General features: G+C 43.6%; 1 protein-coding gene across 2 annotated transcripts in view; it reads right to left on the reverse strand.

The window, feature by feature from the left end:
* Positions 1–20024, reverse strand: part of Pomt2 (protein O-mannosyltransferase 2) — a 43528-nt gene that overhangs the window by 17702 nt on the left and 5802 nt on the right. For both annotated transcript variants that reach the window (XM_033766698.1, XM_010645570.3), the window contains 8 exons: positions 14937–15021; positions 12771–12875; positions 10967–11075; positions 9233–9341; positions 7303–7462; positions 6000–6106; positions 5264–5346; positions 2772–2881 (listed from right to left, as the gene is read on the reverse strand). In XM_033766698.1, coding sequence (XP_033622589.1) covers positions 2772–2881; positions 5264–5346; positions 6000–6106; positions 7303–7462; positions 9233–9341; positions 10967–11075; positions 12771–12875; positions 14937–15021 — 868 coding nt within the window. The remainder of the gene's footprint in view (positions 1–2771; positions 2882–5263; positions 5347–5999; positions 6107–7302; positions 7463–9232; positions 9342–10966; positions 11076–12770; positions 12876–14936; positions 15022–20024) is intronic.

Raw genomic sequence — 20024 nt, forward strand, 5'->3', positions numbered from 1 at the left:
AAAAAAAAAAAAAAAATCCTAGGTTAGGAAAAAAAAAAAATAGATCCTAGATTACATGTAGTATTTGTTTCTTTTTTATATTTTTCTGTATCTTCCAATTTTACTTTATGTTATGCTCTAAAAACATTAAAGTGAGCCAAATTAAACCTTTCTTCTTTAAAAAAAATTTAATATCGAGACCTAGAGACATTAATAAGACATTAAACTGCAGAGCAAAGAAAGTGATTGGAGGTTATTTGGTCCACTTTCCTCAATTTGCAGAGGAAGAAAGCAACTGAGGCCAGATGATTCAGCAAAGACATTTCCATCCCTTGACCCAACACTCTCTCTGCAGCACCATCACCTTCACACCTGCACATATGAATTCCAAGTGCAGAACATGAGCTTAATTAGTGTCTTTTAGAACTTGGCCTTTTTCTCACTTTGCATAGGTCTTCCTGGCCACCACACCTGTAACTTTATTACCTTGTACCTGATACCTGCAGCAAAGTGTCACTGTGAAACAGTTGGCTGTGGTTTCCCGGCTGTACAATAAAATCATCTGGAGAGCCCAAAACTAAAACAAAAATCCACGATGCATGGGCCCCAGCCTAGATCAAGTCAGTCAGAATCTCTGTAGTGCAGCCCAAGCGTCAGAATGTTATAAAAGTTCTCAGTTGATTATAAAGTGCAGCCAGGGCTGAGAACCCACTTGGCTAGAGATACACAGAACATCAAGGAAGAGAAATTGATACTAAAGTCCAATACTTTGGGTCAACACCCCAGTAACCCCAGTAAAAAGGAAATGATAATAAAGCATTTGAATAGCACAACTTTTTGCAAAGTAAAAACACTGGTCAATTTGTAAGGAGAGAAACTTGATTTGCAAGCCAGTCAGAACAACGGCTCTTGCTCACCTCCCACTTGCTCCACAGCACCTGTAACTTCCCCCTTATGGCTTCACAAACCTCTCAGACCTCAACCTCTGAGGACACCATAGCACCACGTGTTGACCACCTACTTCCAGAGACCCTCGCTCCCCTTACACTCTCCCTCCAATTCACCTCTTCCTTCTTGTCTTTTCTATAGGCTCCACCAAGTAGCTCTAGATTCTGCTGTATATGCTGGTGTATCCAGGGTTCCCTCAAAGGCCCTCCTGCATCTGCACCTGCAAGGCCTCTCTGGGCAGTGCCATCCATTCCCTGTGAGCTACACCCACATGCTACACACTCCGATCTCTCCTGAGACAAGCTCTTAAATACACAAAGCCTCACTCTCTCCTCCCATCTCCAAAGTTATTCCTCCTCCATATCTGTATGGTGAAACACCATTACCGTGATGATACATCTTGACATCCAAACTACACCCTTTGGCACAGTTCTTCTTGCTACTGATCTTTAATCTGGCCCTGCTATTACACTTGTGAAAGTTTCCTGAATCAATCCCTTCCTCTATCCACACAATCTTTGCCTGTACTCCCTATCCTTTGTCATAAATACTGACTACAAATCTAGCTCTTTGCAATTTATTCCACTCCCACTGGAACTGTCTTTCTAAATCTAACCATTTTTTTGGGGAGACTGGGTCTTGCTATGTAGTCCCTACTGGCCTCGAACTCACTAAGTAGCTCAGGCTCACCTTGAACTCAGTGCACTACTCCTACCTACCTCAGCTCCCCGAGTGCTGGGATTACAGGTGTGAACCACCAAGCCCAGCTTTAAATGTAACCATTCTTGTCATTGCTTAATAATTTTAAAAAATTTAATTTTATTGGTACAATTTAGACATCCATAATGATCACATCCATCACAGGGAATTTGTACCTGTACATGACGTATCTTGACTCCTTTTTTCCCCATCCCCTTCCCCTCCCTTCAACCCCTCTTCTCATTTATAAAAGCCCCATTTCCATTTTTTCCTTCTTTTCTCATTTTTTTCTTTTTCCTTCCTTCCTTTCCCTCTCCCGTTTATTTCTCCCGATCTTTTGAACAACTTCTTATTTCACATTGTCTATTATACATAGGGACTATCTCTTAATAACTTTCATGCCTTCCCAATGTCTTCTATAACACAGGTTCCTCCCCAGCCGGGGCCCACCAAGCGCTCCAGCACCCTGCTTGTCTCTTTCGGGCACCGCCTACCATAGCCAAAACTAACACTCCCTAACATGGACACGCCCACTCTTTATTCAGTTAATACTGTGGCTAACCCTCACATGTGCACTTTGCTTATATTATCTCATTCAATCCTCACCATCACCTTATCACAGAGAGTAGTACTATTTATTTCCCCTAGTGAAGAGAATACCATGTAGACAGATAAAGAAATTTATCCAAAGTCATGCTTCACATGGAACCAGGATTCAAATCCCAGTGATCTCGTCTGGTTCCTGAGACTGTGTTCATAATTACAATACTAGATATCTCACCCACTCCACGCCAGGCATTTCAGACTTCCAAGAGTGAACAATCAAGTAGCAAAAAGGTAGAAAGAAGTAAACCATCACATTCCCTATGAATGTATAGGTATGGAGCGGCACAGAGAAAGCTCTCCTAAGAGGAACACCTAACCCACTACTGGGAGAGGTAGAATTGTGGACAGGGAAGAACACATAAACCGAAGACTGAAGAAGGTGGGGTTAATCAGAGGAAAGGAGAGAATCATGTAGGAACGAGAAGAATGCTTCAAGTAGGGAAAACAGCACAAGCAAAGGAGAAGCAAGAAAGAGAACGCAGGTTCGGTCACAGCAAACATTCAGCATCACTGCAACAGTGCACAAAATGCCCACTAACCTGTTGTTGACGGGCACCAATGCCCTCAGGGTAGAGGTGTCTGTGGGAGTGCAGATAGCCAATGGCCATCCGGAAGTTCTTCACTGTGATTACAGAGCCATAAGCCAGATCTGAAAGGAAGGGAAAGAGCAGAGAGACGAGTGGCCAAAAACCAAAGCCACAGGACCCAGGAACCCTCTACAGGACTCCATTTGCCACGGGACTCTTTGAAGCAGGAGAAGCCTTCTCACTTCAACTGGACCAACTTAAGAGAGAGCTCCCCACCAGGTCTCGCCTGCAGCATCTCCTGTTCCAGTCACTCCTGAGGACTTCAGAAAAAGCTGTGCGTTTACACTGTTCTTATCAAAGCATATTTATATCAGCAAAAGATTATAAACAGCCTGGTCCCTCAGTCAAGGTCTGTCCATGTATACAATGGAATACAAAGAAAGCATTTTGTGCTTCATCCAGACCGTTCTCTACAATATACTAATATACTGAACTGTTATAACAGACTTTTCTCTCTGTGTTCCTTTGTGCCTTTTGAATTTAGTACTATATGAAATAACTGTTTTAAGATATGTTTTTCCCCCTTTTTACTGTGAATTAAATAAAAACATATATGGGTAAACCACTTCTCCAAAGTGCATCCTTTCCTTCTGCAGGCCTTGGTTATTAAGCAGCCTCTTTTCCTTACTATCATCCCTCTTCTCCATCCCTTGTGGTATGGCTGCCCTGCCATTTACCACTGCATCGACACAGGTCTCTTGGTCCGCCATCAGGTGTACCACAGACCAACATAACGCATCAGCTACACAAGAGGTGGGTCCAAAGGCAGAGGAGGCAGGCCTGCAGCCCTGGAAGATCCCTATCTAAAGCGAAAGCAGCTTCTCACACTGACAGCTACAGGGCAATGAGCAAGTGCTCCAGCAAAGGAGCAACAATGTGTGACGTGGCAGGAGCCCAGGGCAGGGTTGGACAAATTCTCTCCCAAGGAGCAAAAAGATGGTGACTTTTTGATGATGATCACAGTGAGCTCTTAAATAGCAAGGAGGAATTCATAAACTCTACAGCTTGATTTTTCTCAGTTCTCATGCAGGAAGTACCCGTAGGTGCATGCTCATGATCTTATTTCTTCAAATGCTCTCTGTTCCCCTTTCGTGGCCCTACTGCTTCCCACACACTGCTCATCTGCAGCCTGCTTCCCTCACTCTTTTCCCTCTGGCACTCACCAACGAGCTGACCTCAGCCCCGCTCTTTCCCTCTTCCTAGACGCTCCCACAGTATCAATTTCCCTTTTACTTGGCTCCCTGGAAGCATCAGCCCCAACCCTACTGGCTCCCCTGCATAGCTTTCAGCTCAAAGTCAGCCTCTCTTCTGTGGAACTCAGTATCTGCCCTTCCGAACCAACTTCTCCTACTTTCCTAAGTCTCATTCCTGTCACTGTCCTGGAGGGCCCACCATGTTCTGGTGTTGTTCAAGGCACTGGAGAGACTAAAATGAGTAATATGTGCCCCCTGCCACCGTGAAATGGTCACCTGCACACAAGTCCTCTGTGACATATTTTTTCTTCCTTCCATGTCCCATCTCCCCTGCATGTACCCATTTGCCTCGCCTGGGTGGCTGCTGTCACCAGGCCCAGCTCATCTCTACAATTGCTTCCCAGGGGATGTCTTCTACCCCTGATCCTGTCCCCTCCCCAGCCATCCTACACTCCTCCAGAGATGTCATCACCCTGCTGCAGTCTTCCTGGACACCTGCCTGCTCAAAAACCTTCACCATGTCTCTAAATCTCAGACTCTCATTGGCTAGGCCCAAACTATCTCCTCAAACTTATAGTTTAGCATCTTTCTGCAGCTTCCACACCATCCCTTCTGCTCAGTTACACTCTTCTCTACTCTCTACTTCCTCAAATCTACCCATCTTTCAGAGCCTGTCTCCAAGGCAACCCACTGCATGTACCTCTGATCCCTCCAACCGCCCACAGCAGTGACCTCTCTCTTCAATCCCTGGTGCTGTGTTCTCTTTTCTGTGCTTAACACCAGTGGTCACACAGCCTGGGGATCCTCTACACCAGACTCTACCGATTACTGTTTGTGAACAAGCGAATTGATGGCATCTCAGAACACTGCAGTGGAAGCTGACCACTGTTCCTAGTGAGCCCTGCTCTATCACTGGATTCTCTCTCTCTCATCACAGAGCTGGCTTTGGGAGCCACAAAAGAAAAGTTCTTCTGGGGGCTGCGGATTTAGCTCAGTGGCACCATGCCTGCCTCGCAAGCACAAGGTCCTGAGTTCAATCCCCAGTACCAAAAAGAAAAGAAAAGAAAAGTTCAAAAAGCTTATTGCTCAAGACGTCTTCTCTATACTGACCTGATTTGCTCTTGAGATTTCTTACCAGAATTCTGGGTCTTTCTCACACTCTGCCACCTACATGCTAAAGTAACTCCACCAATCAGATTTGTCTCTTCTGATTCAATTCCCATACTCTGTGTGGAGGCCCAGAACACTCACGTTCGGGGATGGAAGCATTGTGAAGGTTGTTTCCTGAAAGCCGGGCCTGGAAGGCAGAACTGAAGAAACCATCACCAGGACCACTGTACGAAGAGGACAGGAAAAAGAGAGTCAAGTTAATGGAGTGAAAACTGTGATTTCCCAGGCGCCCTCAGTTAATTTAAAAGAAGTAAAATCAGAATGGCAGTGTGGTATTATGGGACAGAAGTGAGCGACAGAGTTGTAGAAAATGGGGTCCAAATCCCAACTCAGCTACTTGCTAGCTAGGTGACTTGGGCAATATACCTAACCTTGTTTAGCCTCTTCATTCATAAATTGGAGGTTTAAAAAAACAAAAGAACAAATGGTAAATGATTAAATGAGATCATGTATACAAAATGCTGAACACTGTTCCTTAGCAGGTACTCATTAAGTGGGAGCTGTTGCTGCTGGTGTTATAGTTATTATTATCCCCACTCCCACCCCACCCTTTTATGGTGCCTTTCTCCTTACTAAGGACAAGGGACTCGGGGCAGTTTGGCTACCAAGAAATTCTCCTTTTTTTCAGGGTGAAGTGCTGGCCTCTCTAAGTTCTTGGGATACTCAGATGATAGAATGAAAGGGGAAAGAAAGAGGAAAAAGTTCATGCCCCTGCCTCTGTTACCCACGCCACAGACTCAGCAAATCACACAGTCCATCCATGGGCTTAGGAGCCAGAGGGAGAGCAGAGCAAGACAATGGGAAATTCTGGCTGTACCTTTTATTCAGCACCATGATGTGAACAGCAAAAATAGCCATGTAGAGCACCAGAGGCAGTACTATGAGGCACAGGACACGAGCCACCAGGTGTTTTCCCACAGTGACCTGCAAACGGAGGCCAGCATGGGGTGGTGGGCACATGGGCCCTGTCATTCTTTGTAACTTTGGTGTTATTATGTTCTTCTACATAAATCCTAATCATGAAAATAATTAACAGGAGAGAATATGTGGAAACCCTAAGCCTTTCTTTCTGTAATACCCCCCACACACACACTCCCACTCAAGCACTGACATGCACCAGCCCTCTGCTGCCTCTCCAGGCCCTGCACTGAGGACGGTCACAGAACCTTGAATACGCCTCAGGTACTGTTCACTAGTGCCCTGCATGTTCAGCCACACTGAACTCCCTGTACTTTCCCAACGCCTTCCGGCACTGTGCAGCCCTACCATCACATGGCCAACTCTGTCCTGCCTTACTTCAGGCCTCGTGGAGTGCCCCCCTCTACCCTGTCACAGAGCTGGATTATAATCGCCTGCTTACTCATTTTCTTTCTCCATGCACTCCAGAGGGCAGGAACCATGTTTTATTCATCTGTACATTCCCAGCATCTCACATGTAGTGGATGGCCTCCATATCTTTTCTGAATACATGTGCTGGGGGTTTGGTTCAGAGGTGATGGAGAAGCACCATAAGCAAAGGAGTTGAAGCCTCTACTCAGCCTTAGTATGAGACCCAGATCTCCGTTTTACCACCTGTAGGATCTAGACGCCTCAACTTCCTCATTTGTAATCAACTACTCACACACAGGATTGTTATGAAGGTTAAATGTGACAATGAAGGTAAAGCATTTAGCACATTGCCTGACACCAAATCAGTCCTTTATAACTAATAACATTATAATAAACCTCTAAGCCCTTACTGGCCTCCAAATATGAAGCCCTAGGTCAGAAAAAGGAAAGTGAGTTCAGAAGTCATCTCATCTATTTTACCTAGTCTCATGCAGTTAGTGTCTGCCACACATTTGGCATGAACCCAGCTGAACAGATTCACCTAGGTAGTTTACAGAATATTTAAAAGATGGAATGAAAACAAGTGCCAAAAGAGAATCCCAAAGTAGTTAATCCTCTCCCTTTATACGGCCCTTGGCGAGGCCAGCTCCCTTTGTGCCTGGCTGTCTACATAGGGCTGCCAGGTTCAGCCCAGCTAGGACCCCAGGACACAGCCACTCCACCCTCCAAGGCAGAAGCCAAGAAAAGGCCACTGGAAGCAAAGACATTTCAACCAGTACTTGGGTTCTCACCAATGAAAGACTGAGGTCTCCAAACAGGTGCCAAAGGTCTGCAATCGTGTTCAGTCCCACTTGGAGGATGATAAAGAGGCCAACAAACTTGACCCCTAAAGCACCAGCAAGACTGATGCCAGTCAGGCTGAGCCAGAACCACCAGGGGGCAGAGAAAGGCCTGGAAACAAATAAGACAAGAGTTCAATTTGGCAGCTAGAGCCAAGCTCTAGAAAGCAGGAGTAGCAATGGGACAGGGCAGAAGTCCTCTGACTCAGGAAGGCTGTGCTGTGTCCTGTGCCTCAGGGTAATGTTACTCACCTCAGGGGACAGTGGTACGATTCCATAGAGGATGTGGTCTGTGAAACTCCTAAAACTGTACGCTAGCCAGTGTGAGAGATTAGGACATTTTTCTGAGGAGAGGGTCCATGATGTTCCTGGCTAAGTACAGGGCATACGGTATACAGCACGCTTATTCTTCACTAGTGACCAATCAAATAGAAGCAAAAGGAAAATCGTAAGAAGTCCACTAGACTAAACCCTCTCCTTTGTGTCACTTCTGGACACAAATGTCAAAACCAGTATTTATTTAGTGCTTACTATGTGTCGGGCACCATTCCAAGTACTATATGCATGTGAACTCTTCCAATCTTCATCATGACTCAATGAGGTAGAACTTATCATTATCATGTTTTTACACATGCGGAAACTGAGTAATGTAGCTGGGAAGCAGTGGAGCATGGATCTAACCCCACATGAGCTCCAAGGTTAACATTTGGCACCATTTTGCTATCTTTAGAATAGTAAATAGTACACTATAGTCAGATTTGTAGATCTGGCTGCCTCTGCTGCCAGAACGGGAATTCCTTAAAGCCAACACCTCAGCACCTTTGAACCTCTAGTTCCTAGTGTAGTACCTGGCCCATAGTATGCATTCAAGAGATAGTAGACAGAAAAAGATGTGGTAGAAGCAGAGAAAACCAAAGCTTGAGTGGGCTGGCAGTCACCAGCTTGGGTGCTTGGCCATAGATGAAATCAGCTGATTTCTAGAAAAGCCTGGGTATGTGTGTGGGGGGCAGTTCTTTTGAGCCTACTGTTTTACCTTCTCAGAGGCAGAAGGATAATCCAGAAAAGACTATTTTGGAAGCAGAGCAGACTCCAGATAAGCTTTAAAATTGACCGGGGCCTGGAAGGATCCTCTGGGCTCATATGAACCACTCATTAGCAGATCAAGACTGGAGGCAACCACTAAGGGCCAGGAGACAAGTAATACCTAGACAGAGTCTACTCTGGTGTCCTCACCTCTAGGACGCAGAATGTGAATGATACATTGTTCCAGATCTCCTAAACAGCACTGGTGCCGAGAGACACCTGCTTATAAAGCATGGGTGAGGGACGTCAATAGGACCTCTCCATAGTATCTATAAATTCCTGTGTAACTGGACCCCCATTGTAAGCCTAATGATACTCTAAAAAAGACAACTGACATTTTCTCAGTGTTATGTAAAAAGCAAAAAATGAAAACATTTAAAAATCTATTATTATACAAAATAGACAATCTAATAAAACAAACAGCTGGGGATTTAGCTCAGTGGTGCCACCGCCTGTCTTGTAAGGGCAAGGTCCTGAGTTCTCTCCCTGGTAATAAATAAATAAATAAATAAAATTAAAAAACAAACAGAGGGCAGGGGTAAGGGGAAAAAATGAGAATCAAGACTTGTCATGTAGAGGTACAAGATCCCAACAATGAATGTAACTGTACTATATCCCTAAAATGTACCAATAAACTCAATTAAAGATGAAAACAAACAAACAAACAAACAAACAAATGCTCACTTTAAAGTCAGCTTCTACACAGGTCCTCTACGAACCCATCCCAGCTCTAGCCATGTGGAACTTCTAGGGCAGCCACAGTTTCTGACTCTCCCCTCCCACACATGGGGCTTCTGACCTGTTAGCGCAGGAGTTGTACTTGACCATGCTCAGCATGGCAGCCATGATGAAGAACATCAGGATGGGGTCAAGAAGGATGTACTGGGACAGAGTGAGGCATCCTGTGTCTGAAAAACATGAGCTCACTGGTCAAACCGCAGAGTCAAAAGAGGGAGCCCTTAAGACCAAATACCCGGTAGTAAAAAACAGTTCCCCTTGTTACTTGTATGTGAGCACCTAAACAGGCTTTTAGGCCAACTCAAAAGAGAATCATGTCATTCACTCGGTGCAGCCCCGAGGCAAGTCTCTTCCTCATTCGTACCCTGCTTATGCAGCCACAAATGACATATACCTATGATCATTTTATACAATGTCTCCGTTGAGATTATTTCCCATTATAGGTATCAGAGTGAGTTTTTAAACCTTAAATCTTATTTTCTTGCTTAAACCCTCTAAAGTCTTCCCATCTTACTCAGATTAACAAATTCTTGTGACAGCCAATTCTTGCCAAAGCCTCCATGGTCTTCCTACCCTGCCCAACCTCATCTCTCAAAACACCTGTCTCACTTACTCCACCCTTGCCATACCACCCTTCTAGTTCCTTGATTCCACTAAGCCTTGCACTACTCACACTGATCCTTCGGCTGAATGCTCTTCCCGCAAACTCTGCATGGTTTAATCCTTTGATTCACTCAGGTCTCTGTTCAAAACTACCTTCTCAGGGAGTTCCTTAATGCCGCCATAAAGTAGTACTGATCTCCCTTACTCCACCCTTACTCACCCTTCACTTCCCACATTACTGTTTAAAACATTATGCTGCAGACTTATTAATGTACTAGCTTACTTGTACACCCCTCTTGAGGATAAGTTCCATGAGAGCAGTCTCATTAGTGTATCCTCTGAGGCCAATAAAAGTATCCTGGCATAGGGTAGGTGCTTGAGAAAATAGGTGTTTATATAAAATATGAACAAATGACTAAACAAATAAATAAGTGCAGAGGAAAATTAAAGATACAAGGGAAAAACTCACTCATCCTCTACAGGGAGACGCTATCTATAATCTTGCAATATATCCATCACAATAAAGCAATATATCTGCCAAACTCAATCTCTAAAATGTCATCCTAAACTGGGCCAGACTTCTATAAATGTTAAGTTCCATGAGGTTATGAATTCACTTTCAGAAGATCAGGGCTAGCAAGAGGATCAACTTCTACAATCAATTCTCACTTGTCTGTATGAGGAGTTACAGGAAATATTTAAGTTCCCATTGCTATCTCCTGCTACACAGCTACTTTTGCAGCATCTGCCCTTGTATTCAGTTGTAATTAGTTTGGGGAACGCAAACTAATCTTAGTATTAAACTCAGAGAAGCAAAATTAAAATGATACGCTTCCTTCAAACACACACACACACACACACACACACACACACACACACGTTCACTGTATGCCCATGTGCCCTCACACACAATTTCTTTTATTATCCATTCCAAACTCAAATGTGGAAAACATGAAGATATTATATTCCTTGGGATTACCTGTAGCAAACTCTCCCCTCTAATAATACAAATGCTTGTTACATCAAAGTATTAAGTATGGAAATAAAATGAGATTGACAATACATTTTACCCGGTCCTCATGTTAATAAAGAACTGAGGCCTTGGATGAGAAGCTTCAATGTACTGATTTCCAGCTATCCTCACACAGTGTAGCAGTCCATTTCCAAAAATACATAGGAGAAGACAACTTACCAAAGGTGACAAGGGCGGCAGTGAGCAGTGCTGCTGGGAGGGACTTGGACAGATCCAATACAATGAGGTAGGCAAAGGGGACCAGCCAGGAACCAAGGAATGCACAGAACTATGGAAGGAACAGAGAGGCTGTTAAATAAGTAAGGCAGAGCTAAGCATGAAGGACCTAACTGACTTGGTACAAATTAAAGATGGAGGACCTGACAAAGATATGTCTTTGCTGACCCTAAAGTCACCTAGAGTATCTATAAATAAGAAAAGGGTGGTGTAAGAGTGACGAATCAAATCAAATCAAGCAATATGTGTTTCTGTGGAGCAGCAATACATGCACTGGCCTGAAAGTGGAACGATGCCCCATCACTGCTAGTTGTAACCCTCAGAAAGTCACATCTTTTATCTCAGCTCCCATCTTGGTAATGGGAAAAATAGCTCAAGGCTGTCCTATGAAGATTGAATAGGCTAAAAGTTTATTAATACACAGAAGTACTTGACAAACATCAGATTATACTACTACTTCAAGCATTAAATTATATCTAATCTTGTACCCTTTGTGAGGGTATAAGTTGAAAAAGACCTCTTTGAAAGTCTCTTCACATTTTAAGGCATTCTAATCTTATTTTCATATTGTCTCCCCTGGTTTTTCTCTTCAATCACACCAGAAATCACTATTTAATCTACAGGATGTATTCTGATTTAAATTACCAGCCTTCTAGTCAGGGATTTAGCTCAGCGGTTCGGTGCCCTGCCTTGCAAGCACAAGGACCTGAGTTCAATCCCCGGTACCCACCACCAAAAAAAAATTACCAGCCTTCTGCCATCTCTCCACTCTTCCCATCAACAGTAAATAGGCAAGCCCAGAGAAAAGGGAAATTCTCACATTTAGGTTGTCACTTTCTTTTGTTTTTGTTTTGGTACGAGGGATCAAACTTGGGTCGTTGAGCTTGCAAGGCAGGAGGTAGAACCACTGAGCTAAATCCTGGCCCACAGGTTGTCATTTTTTTGTAAACAGAAACCAATGTACCTTAGTATGAAAAGACTGAATGTGGCTGTTGTTTGGCTTCAACTTCCCTAACAAGTTCACATTGCATTGGGCCTAGACATAATTATGCATGCTATGTGGTATTCAAAAGCCAATGGAAGACAGAATCACTTAAAAACCTGAGGATAGGGGACACTCTTTATTTAATATGGCATGATATGAACATGTAAATTATCCACTGATTAGCCCAAATAAGCACATGGGGCCATTTATCTAAAATGCTATAAGCTCTTCAAGGAAGGGGCTTGTAAATCAAACTGTTCTGAGAATTCTGGGCTGGAGGTCATTTTCCCGAAGGTTTCATTAAAGTACAGGTTCAAGATTCCCAGAGAGCTGTGTATTTAGGGAGGTCATATGGCCTCCCTTAAAATAACACTGGAAAACTCTTTATGTGTGCTTGAAACCTCTGTAGGCCAAAAAGCAGGAAGCTGGAGACAGGATGTGGGGATATCGAAACCTAAGAAAAGCTTCTCAGAGATAGGTAGTATCTGACCTGCTGCAGCTGCAGAAAAGGACTATGACCTTTTTTTTGTTGAGATTACTGGTACTTTTTAAGTATACAATACAGTTACATTCATCATTGGGATCTTGCACCTTTAAGACCTTTTTTTTTTTTTTGCAGTACCGAGGATCGAACTCAGTACCTTGCACTTGCGCAGCAGGTACAGTGTCACTGAGCTAAATTCCTGGCCCATGGACTATGACATTTCTGACCGAGTGTGCCCCTAGGTTCCGTCAAATCTATATCGGGTCAGGAAGCCTTACTCCTCTCATTCCCATGTAGCTGTGATGCTCGTATTTGTCCCCTGGCTTCTGGAACAAAAAGGTACCATCGTATCCACTCAGGTAGCCTGCAAGACCTATCAGCATCTGAGGAGAAAAGAACAAACAAAAACATGAGAGACCTTTGGGAAAAATCCCTCTGTCCTTCCCTTCAGCTGTGGCCACAGGCTCTGGCTTTTTTTGACAACTGTCCACAGAGGGAGACACCAATGTGGCATTTTCTCCTGAAGCTGCTGCAAGTAAAGAATCTTTTGCCTGTAGAGCTCTTTGCTTGAGACAAAGCCTCTCTTGTGATCTGGCTCAGCTCTTGGAAAGAGTACAGATAAACACTTAGGGAGGAAAAGCCCCCACAATTGGAAGGGTAGGGTCAGTGAGGAGTTCTTGCATACAGTCTTCCTTCATTTGTTATGAAATAAAACACGACCACTCTTGGGGGAGGTCAAGGGCAAACACTGATTCCTAGGAAACTGGAAAATAAGATTCCAAGTCACAGAGAAAGAAAAGTGACCAGGAAGCTACATGCCAGGAAATGGAGCAGAGAAGAAAATAAGGAAGAGGAATACAGAGTTTTCTCCCCAGAGAGGAAAAGCGGGGGGAAATGCCAGTTATTCCATTTGCAAAATGGAGCTATAACAGAACATGTTTTATTATGTTGTTCTGAGACTCCTTACGTGAAAAAATGCGTAATTGTTCTTCTCTTTATTGGGCTCAGAAACAATTTCAAAACAGGCTACTTATACTGTGTTTGGTAGTGCACATGCGCCTATAATCCTAGCACTCTGGGCTACTGAGGCAGGAGGACTAAGTTCAAGCTAATCCTGGCAACGTAGCAATTTAGCAAGACCTTGTCTTAAAAAATTAATTTTAAAAGGGCTGGGATGTGGACCAGGGGTTTAGCTCAGTGGCACCATGCTTGCCTCACAAGAGCAAGGTCCTGAGTTTGATCCCCAGTACCAAAGGGTGGCGGACGGGATGTCGCTGAAGGTGAAGCCCTTAGTTCTCAGTACCAAAACACACAAACAAACAGGCCACTTCTCTTCATCTTCCCCTCCTACCTACAGAGATCTCCCTGGTACCTGGCCTGTGCTTGCATGCTTCCCTAGGCCCACCTGTCACAGACCACTACCCCTGCTTCCCTGCACCCTCTGCTTCATCCCAAGCACCATTTGCTCCAATTACCTCCCCACCTCCTCACACGCAAATCCCTGTCCTCTTGGTGCCAAAGATCTCAGTCTCCAGTCAGGAAGAAAGGCTTGAATGAATGCCAGGGCTGATCCATTAGCTTTCTCAGAGGTTCTTGTTTTTAAGAATGTAAAATGAAATGTAACTGGTAGAATTTCTCACTGTAAAATGTGAGAGGAGTAGGTCAATGTGTATGCTGGGAGGAGGGGTAGACTCTGGCTAGTCAGCTCCTCTGAGCATTTCTGCTTTATGCAATACATTCCACTCAGTCTTCTAAACTGAGACACATTTCAGTAACATAAAATTCACCACTTTAAAGTGTTCAAACTGGGAGTGTGGTGCACACCTATAATCTCAGCACTCCAGGAGGCCGAGGCAGGAGGATCACTTTGAGTTCAAGGCCAGTTTGAACTACATAGCAAGATCCCTGTCTCAAAACAAAACAGAAAAAGTGTATAATCAGTAGTTTTATGTATACGCACAAGGCTGTACAAGTATCACTTAATTCTAGGACACTTCATCACCCCAAGATGATACCCCACACCACCTGCAATCAGTCCCTAATCTTTCCCCCCAGACCCTGGCAACCATGAATCTGCTCTGTATGTCCATGGATCTGCCAATCTGGATAGTTCAATCACATAACCTGTAACTTTTTATGTCTGGCTTCTTGGTTCATCTATGCTGCAGAATGTGTCAGATCTTCATTCCTCTTTATGACTATATGCTACTGTATGGATATACTGCCTTTGTTCATCCATCTATCAGTTGATGGGCCTCTCTCCATTTCTGAGAGAAACATCCCCAAAACATCAAAGATTTTCTCTGAAAGCAGCTGGTCTGAAGTACTGAAGAATTCTGTAGGGGAATCCTTAAATTCAAAAATGACATCCCAAACTGACACCAGACTCCATCACTTAAGAGCCATCCTCCCAGATGAGAGCTGTTGTTTACCACACTGCTCACCTTTCCCAGAGGTGGGTGCACGTCAAAGAAAAAGGTGCGGTTGATATAGTAACTTCCCATTTTTCCAAAGTGAGTCTCATCCCAACTAAAGGAAAAACAAAACACTTTAATAAAGCATAGTTAAAATGTAGTTAAGACCAAAGGCTATGAATTTCAAGCAATTAATTACAAAGGTCTTTTTTTGGAGGGTGGGTTTGAGACAGGTCTCACTATGTAGTTCAGGCTCGCCTTAAACTCCCGGCACCCCTCCTGCTTCAGCCTCCTGAGTGCCAGGATTACAGACAAAGTTTGGATTAAAACTGCTTTTGACACAAATGATTTGAGGAAGCAAAACATTAATCCAGTTATCTACCTTCATTTGGATGGATGAGAAAGGTTAGCAAGTATTTACCAAGCAGTTACCATAAATTTAAATTAAATACACACTTATTCTGCATCTCAAGTTTCTATCTACTATTTCTGAAATGGCAGTGTCTTCCTGAAACATAGAAAGGTTTGTAATAAGAGTGCTCTTCCAAGTCTATGACCTTTTAACTCTGAGTCTGTTTGTAATTAGAATGAACATCACTACACTGTTGGGATATTAGGCAGAAGGGCCTTTCAACCATGCCTGCACTGGAATCTCATTTTGCTCATCAACCTTGTGATGAATAACCTGATATGTGTGATCTGACTGACCTTATTATGATGAACTAACCAATATATAAAAATTGAGGGTCTGGAGCTGGGGATTTAGCTCAGTGGTGCTGCTGCCTGCCTCCCCAGTACAAGGTCCTGAGTTTGATCCCTGGTACCAATAAATAAATAAATAAATAAATAAATAAATAAATAAATAAATAAATAAATAAATAAATAAAATTGAGGGTCTTCTCCCTAAGTTAGGAACATGTCTAAAATACATTCTTGGCTGCATGGCAGTGCAGCTTCAGGAGGCTGAGGCAGGAGGATTGCCACAAGTTTGAGGCCAGTCTAGTGGTGCTGCTGCCTGCCTCCCCAGTACAAGGTCCTGAGTTTGATCCCTGGTACCAATAAATAAATAAATAAATAAATAAATAAATAAATAAATAAATAAATAAATAAATAAATAAAATTGAGGGTCTTCTCCCTAAGTTAGGAACATGTCTAAAATACATTCTTGGCTGCATGGCAGTGCAGCTTCAGGAGGCTGAGGCAGGAGGATTGCCACAAGTTTGAGGCCAGTCTGGCTACATAGTGACTTCAAGGCCAACCTGAACTACAGAGTGAGACCCTGGCTCAAAAAAAAAACCAATGCATTCTTGTTGCACGTTATTTTATGAGAAGTGAATCTAATATATTAGATTTCAAGCACAACATAAAGCCTTGATCTACATAGCCATACAAACCTTTTCACACCCTACATGAAGGCTTTAGGAAGGCATTCAAGTCATCCTGCAGAGGCTGGCCATTTCTGTTTGTCCTTGCAGCTACTGACCATCCATCCCCAGGTCAGCTTCCATGAGCAGTTACTACCAAACTACCACATAAGGGGCAGAACACACTTTTCCCAAAAATGAATAAGGGTATGTTTATGTGTGTATTTGTGCAAGTGTTTTAATTCAGTGTGCCCAGGAGAGACAGGCAGAAAAGTAAATCTATTTCTATATCTGCTAAGTACTCTGGCTGTCCTCAGGACAGAGACACGGTGACACCAGAGAGAAATAACTTCACAGCTGTGTGACAAAAGATTGGTGGAAAGTAGCAGTACCAGCTCCACCTCTTATTGATGGTATGATGTGACAAAATCACTTGCTCCCTCCAGTCTTCTTTTTTCATCTACATGACACAGACAATAACAGTATTTGCTATGCCCCCCTCCCAAGAAGGTATTAGGGATCAACTTGCTGGGAGCGCTGTACTGTAGATCACTATGGCCAGGCCTAACTCACCCCCTCCCTCAAATGAGGAAGGGCCCCATGGGAGAAGAGGCAACAAGAGGGCGAGGTGGAGCAGGACCTGGCTGAGAAGAGGTCTTCCCATCCATTCCCCATAAAACCAAAGCATGATATCGATGCTCACTACTCTCTAGGCTCCAGTTACAGAACAGCCCTTTTTACCTCCCCCTGCACTTCCCTTATCTCTACCACTATAAATAAAGGTGTTGCAGATGCCTGGTGGTCTTCTCTTATCTGGATGAGGAGCCCCAACTGGCCCCAGCTTTGTTTCTCTTTGTTTCCTTTGCTTCTCTGTCTTTATTTTTCCTTCCTCTCCCACCATTGTTTCTCACTCCATGGACCGTTCAGCCACGGAGGCCGTGGCACCAACTCAGATAACACATATGAACAAACTCTGTAGACTCAAATACAGAATTCTGATTAAAATGAAAGATCCTTGAATTAGCTGTGTGTTAGACAAAAGTAAATGTGTCTTGCATCCTGGGTTAGAGCCATTCTGTCCTTTCATGTATCCTGATCCCTTCCCCTCTACTATCTCAGCTTCTTCAAAGAGTATGATGATTAAAGGTAGAGCAATGTCCCCACTCTACTCAATCCCACAGGGGAAGGATTTCCTAGGCACAGGGTTACCAAAGGCACAAAGGACTGCAGAGAGAGCCATTAACTGCTAATCAGGCCTGTACCACCCACACTGCTGCCAGAGCCACTTGGATTTATCAACCTTCCAGGTGTAGAAATGTATCCACCATCATGGACTGCACACAAAGTAAAGGATCATAGGTTTCTGAAGTCACATAGTCACTTCAAGGCCAACCTGAACTACACAGTGAGACCGTGCCTCAAAAAAGCAATGCATTCCTGTTGCACGTTATTTTATGAGAAGTAAATCTAATACATTAGATTTCAAGCACCGCCACATATGAGACTCCTGCCCAAACTTGGCATGCTTGTCTTTGTGATAAACGAAGAAACACTGCATGAGGAACTGATCCAATTGGCTCCAAGAAAATAACTATATTATAATTTTGTTCTAAACTCTGGAGTTTTCACTGGTACCTCAGTGCTGGTATTTCTTCAGATTACACTGATGTCGCTGGTCCAGTCCAGTCATCTGACTTTGGATATCCCATTGTGGCCCTTGGAACTAAACTGTTAAGTTTTCCAGACTTCCAAACCACCTATAGATTGGCAATGGTACACCTTTTTGTCTCACTGGCCCCCAACAATGGGCCAATGCACACTGCATGCTCCATATCATCCACAGGCATCTGATACGGTCAACCATTGAGTAGTCTTCTCAGAAATCAGCTCAAAATGAATTCTAACCCCACCTACGTCACCTCCTCCTGGTCTACATGCCCTAATAAAGCAGTATCATCACCTAATGTGATCACACTTAGGACGATTCATCTTCTCTTAGCCACCAACCAGGTAATGTTCAGAAAAAGCAGTGCAGAATTATATATTTATTTTCAAAAACAGATTTTCCCAAGCATGAATTGTTTTTCTTCCCCCTTAGAGAAACCGTAGATGAGCTAGGAAGAGCAGGGAAGGGTCCATAGAACTCAAACTTAATTTCTAGTTCAGTTACCTGGTCTGTCTTATTAGAGTGGCATGGTCCTAGACTCTAGCATAAACATAATAACTACTATGTTGATTACACTGCTTTTCAAGGCTCCCCACAGTTGCCCACAGGTGTCAGGCAAAAGACATAATGGGCTTCTTTCAATTTTCTAGCAATGAAGAATTCTGGCAAAAACGCCTGGATATTAGTGGAGGACAACCAAAGAAAACGTGAAGATATAGGACACACTATGTGCCAGTGATAGGAAAGAAGCAATACCAGCACTTGAAGAGGAAACACCTTAGATTTGGGGAGATACAGAAGGAAACAAATCATGCTCTGTTTCCCCCTAGGTTCAGCACCAAATCCTGGCAAAAGGTTCAATGGTACACCTCAGTCAGTCAGGCGACAACTGAAGCTGAGTGTGTCATCATAATAAGAAAAGCAGGGCCAGGGATTTTCTGCCTGCCTGGCAAGTGCAAGGTCCTGAGTTTGATCCCCAGTACAAAAAAACAAAACAGAAAAACTCATGTGGAGATGTCTAGTCTTGAGGTATTTTGATGTGCCCAATGACATTCACAACAACTTCCAACTGTGCACAGGTCATAACAGATAATAAAGTACATCCCTGTTGTCTGATATAAGATTCATTTGGCTCCCCAGGACTTATTTACAGTTGGCTGAACCCAGGATCCAGTTGAGGTAAATGCCAAAGGTTGGCCTACTGTTGCTCTGAGTCCATTTGATAGAAGCATTAATTACATGTCATATGAGACAAACTGAACAGATTTGGCCCCTGTGTCTATTGTCAGACTAACCAGAATAGCCAATGGAGTTGCACATTCACATGGAAATCTGCCAGAAGCCAAGTTAGTGCAAGATCGAGGAGTGAGAAATACAGTTAGGAGAGAAGGACCTCCAACAATGCCTTTTGTATCCATAAAACTTGTTGAGTATGCTAAGAATGCAAGGCTCTGCCTGCATTTTCTCTGGGCTATTTCTCAGAATTATATTTGCAGCAAGCCACCTTGACAGTGAGGAAATGTCTCCTCCCAGGACAAGAAGGCTTGTTTAGTGTTGTTGATAAAATAATAGATTCCCCAAGCTTGTCACTCCTCTGCTTCGATGCAAGTCCCTTGGTGTGTAATGATCCATTTGAGCCCAGTGAGACCTGGGGCTAGGGGATGACTACTGAGTCCAACATGCTGATACTCATCCTGCCTCCTGTAAAAAGTCCTTTGCCTCTAACCCAGGGATCTGGCATCTTCTTCCAGCAGTCATGAAAAAATGATGTTACATTATTATTAATTTCAACATAAGCCAACCCTGATGGTGTGTTTCCTTGCTTTTCTGACACAAGTTCCACTTCTAACATCCTCTACACTTCCTTCTTAGTGACAGAAAGAAAACACGGTATTGCTCCGTGATCAGACAAATTTACCATTTTCAAATTGTATAAACTGAGGGTGCTGACACATGCCCATAATCCCAGCACTCAGAGGAGGCTGAGGCAGGAGGACTGCTTGGAGTTCGAGGCCTACCCGGAATATACAATCATTTCCAGGCCAGCTTGCACTACAAAGGGCGACCTTGTCTAAAAAAAAAAAAAAA

Source organism: Fukomys damarensis, unplaced genomic scaffold (genome assembly GCF_012274545.1).
Source record: "Fukomys damarensis isolate Sample0158 unplaced genomic scaffold, DMR_v1.0_HiC HiC_scaffold_21, whole genome shotgun sequence".
Lineage (NCBI taxonomy): Eukaryota > Metazoa > Chordata > Mammalia > Rodentia > Bathyergidae > Fukomys > Fukomys damarensis.